The sequence below is a fragment of the Etheostoma spectabile genome, chromosome 21, assembly GCF_008692095.1.
Source record: "Etheostoma spectabile isolate EspeVRDwgs_2016 chromosome 21, UIUC_Espe_1.0, whole genome shotgun sequence".
Lineage (NCBI taxonomy): Eukaryota > Metazoa > Chordata > Actinopteri > Perciformes > Percidae > Etheostoma > Etheostoma spectabile.
Window position 1 is genome coordinate 11197140 of NC_045753.1, and position 3321 is coordinate 11200460.

The 3321-nt window shown below is 48.1% G+C and overlaps 1 protein-coding gene across 1 annotated transcript in view; it reads left to right on the plus strand.

Annotated features, from left to right (window-relative positions):
• Positions 1-296: 296 nt before the first annotated feature.
• grid1b (glutamate receptor, ionotropic, delta 1b) overlaps positions 297-3321 on the plus strand; it is a gene marked incomplete at its 3' end in the record, with an annotated part of 390408 nt that continues 387383 nt past the window's right edge. Inside the window, 1 exon segment of the mRNA XM_032501836.1 lies at positions 297-934. Within this exon segment, the coding sequence (XP_032357727.1) occupies positions 853-934 (82 nt within the window).

The following is a 3321-nucleotide window of genomic DNA, read 5'->3' on the forward strand; positions in this document are numbered from 1 at the left end:
CGTGCAACAGCTCCAGCGCGGCGCGGCGGTGCAGAGACGGCTCCACGAACTTCAGCTGCTTGGTGCGGCGAGCGCGTCCAAAGCGTGAAAGCGTGAAGTCGGGATGCAGCAAGTTCATTACCAGCACCGATGCCCCCCCCCCTCCCCCCCCTCCCCCCGCCTCTCCAGTGTCGAGTCATCTCTGCCAAAAAACAACAACAACCGACCAAACGACTCTCCGTCCTCTGCGTCTCGCTCCCTCTCGGCCCGTCTCCTCCGCGGTGCGCACCGGCTCTCATCCATCTCCATCTCCATCTCCATCCCTCGCCTCTCTTTTCTCCGCTCAGGCTTTCCAGCGCCGTGGATAGATAGAGGCTCTGCAGTCACGTGGGGAGAGAGAGAGAGAGAGAGAGAGAGAGAGAGAGAGAGGAGAAGAGAGAGAGAGAGAGACCTCCTCCGCAGTTTGCAGTGTGTTATGTCTCAGACTCGGAGGTAAAGAGTCGGAGCTGCTCGTCTGGCGGATCTCAACCTCTGAAACAAACCCCCGGTGTCTTCTCTGGTCCATCCCCGTATCCCTCCTCACTCACCCGGGTTTTGTTTCTGTTTCTCTCCGGAGCCCTGGAAGCATCTATTTATTTCTTTTTTTGTACACCCTCCTTCTTCCTCTCGACTCCGGCCAACAGTTTGGTCTTTGGGATTTGCTTTTTTATTACTGTTCGGTGGTGATTTCACTCAGCACAGCTCCCTGCCGCTGCTGCCGCTTTTACGCACCGACGCTGATTTTGGATTTGCTATATCACTGGAGAAAATCACCAAAATCCGTTTCAAATCCGAGGTGGATCCGTGGATGCGCCTTTTTGGCTCAAACTGGAGATGGAAATGCTGATATTGTTATTTCAATCCCTGTGGATATTGCAATGCAACACAGTGAGCGCCGACTCCATCATTCACATTGGTAAGACACCAGCCGGGGCTTCTGCTTCTCTTTTTTTGGCTTTGCTGTGCGGGGCTTTGGCTGTAGGGAGAGACCAGCTGCTGACTGCAGGCAGGGACGGCTTCAAACACCAAATGTAGGCAGAAAAGAAGGTTACTGATGTGGGAAGTGTGTGTGCGTGCCTGTGTGTGTGAAATCCGGACAGATCGTTGGTGGTGTTCAAGTAGAGGTGAGGCAGAATTTGAATATTAAGAGTTTGCATGCATGCATTGGTTTTCAAACCTCCTCACACCTTGCGATCCGCTCCTGGGTAACATGCAGGAAGGAAGGAGGTTGTTGCATCCAGGCTCACGCAACGCAAGTATCTGCAAAGTGCGCCGCAAAATCCTTCTATCCATCCATCCATCCTTCCATCCATCCCTCCTTCCTTCCCAGGGAGAGAGAGCTCATGTCGATCCGTATTCACATCCCCATGCAGAAAGCCTGAGGTTGGCAGGAGGAACTGGCCCGACATGGGTGTTTGGAGGGTTCTGCTTTATCCATCCATCCTCCCTCCCTCCTTCCCTCCCTCTCCCTCCTTTTCCATTCCCTCTCCCTCGCCTCCCCTCATCTATAAGGCTGAACTTTGAATTGGACGTGAGTGAAATGTTAATCAACTCTGCCAGAGGAAGAGATGACAAAGGGGACAAACGCCGACTGTTTTGGGCTGTGAACCAACCGCGAGCTAAATTAGTTGTCAAGCACCACTTTCTGCTTGTGTCTTTCCTATTCATCGTTCACCCCCCCTAATATTAGTCGAGTGCCTTGTTAAGTAGAAGCAGGGGCTGATACATACAGCGGAGTCGGAAGGATCTGAGCGTAGCGCAGACTCAATGAGAGACACGCTGACTGATCACACTCAGCCGCACGCACTTTTCATAGAAACTCCCCAATTTGCACTAATTCCACTCCGAGGCCCCTGTTCACCCTGAGATGATGGGATGCGGCAATCAGCGCGCATTGAGTTTGGAAGAGAGCCATCTGTTGTTTGCAGAGAAGAGGAAGTAAAACCAACATGAATCCAAGGGTTGGACATTCTCAGATCTCTCTGCTGCAGCTCAGAGCATCAAACCCGGCACTGCGGTGGCCTGTAGGCTCTGGTTCCGCCAGGAGGACGAGGAAGCAGATAGGGGGGGAGTCAGAGCCATTCATCTAATAAGTATGCAGTAGGGCTGCAACTAACGATTATTTTCATCGTCCATTAATCTGTTGATTATTGTCTTGGTTAATGGATGAGTTGTTTGGTTCAGAAAAAGGTGAAAATTGGGGATCAGTGTTTCCCAAAAAAGCCCAAGATCACATCCTCAAATGTCTTGTCCACAACTCAAAGAGATTCAGGTTACTGTCCCAAAGGAGAGAAGAAACTAGAAGATATTCAGCTGGAAGCAGAGAAGTTTTACTTTATTTCAACCGAATGTCTCAATTCATTTATCATAATAGTGGGCGATTAATTTAAGATGACAACTTGTTGATGCTGCTGTAAAATGGACTTCCTACTTCGAATGATTTCTTCACAAGACACAGTGATACATTGCTTCTAAAGGGCTGTATGTAAATATGTCAGGCAATGTTGGACAAACATCATATTAACGCTAATAATGACAAACTAGCATCGCACGTTATAACTTCAGCACCAACCAGCAGTGTGCTGAGGATTCATGCCAGCAGCTAATATGTTCCTTCGTTCCTTTATGGTGGCTGTCTAATTAAAGATTATCTTGAATTTATCTACAGTATTTATTCACAAGGACAATGCACATTAGTTAATTAGCATTACTGCATTAGCCAGCTGGCTAATTTCCCCCTAGTAGTCCTTCTGGGAGAATTCTTAAATCAGAGCACACAGACCAACTCATTAGATCAATATGACAGTTTCCAATACTCTGCACATGCACCATGAAGCAACACAGCTAAACACTAATTACAGCTGTTCATGACCCACGCAAACATGCAGAGCAGCAATAAGCAAGAGGCCAAGATTTATAATCCAACAATCATGAAGAAGATCTGGAGAAAATGCTGAACAAGGCCTTGCATATTGTCTTTGTCATTTCGGCCACTTTAGAATATATTTAGTAAGGATAGAGGGATGGATGGAGGAACAGACGGATGGATACTTCACTGTCCCTCAGGAGAGAAACTGTGTTTAGTTTACACATGGAGAACAGCGATACAGGATTACCGAGAACACAGAACAGTAAGTACGACAAATAAGGGAGGTGATGCCAAATAGTGAGACCAGGCATGGACATGGACTGGCATCGGGACAGTTGACATACTGGGACAAGACAAATGCAAATCTAAGCTGATGTTGACATATTTTGTGTGTGTGTGTGTGTGTGTGTGTGTGTGTGTGTGTGTGTGTGTGT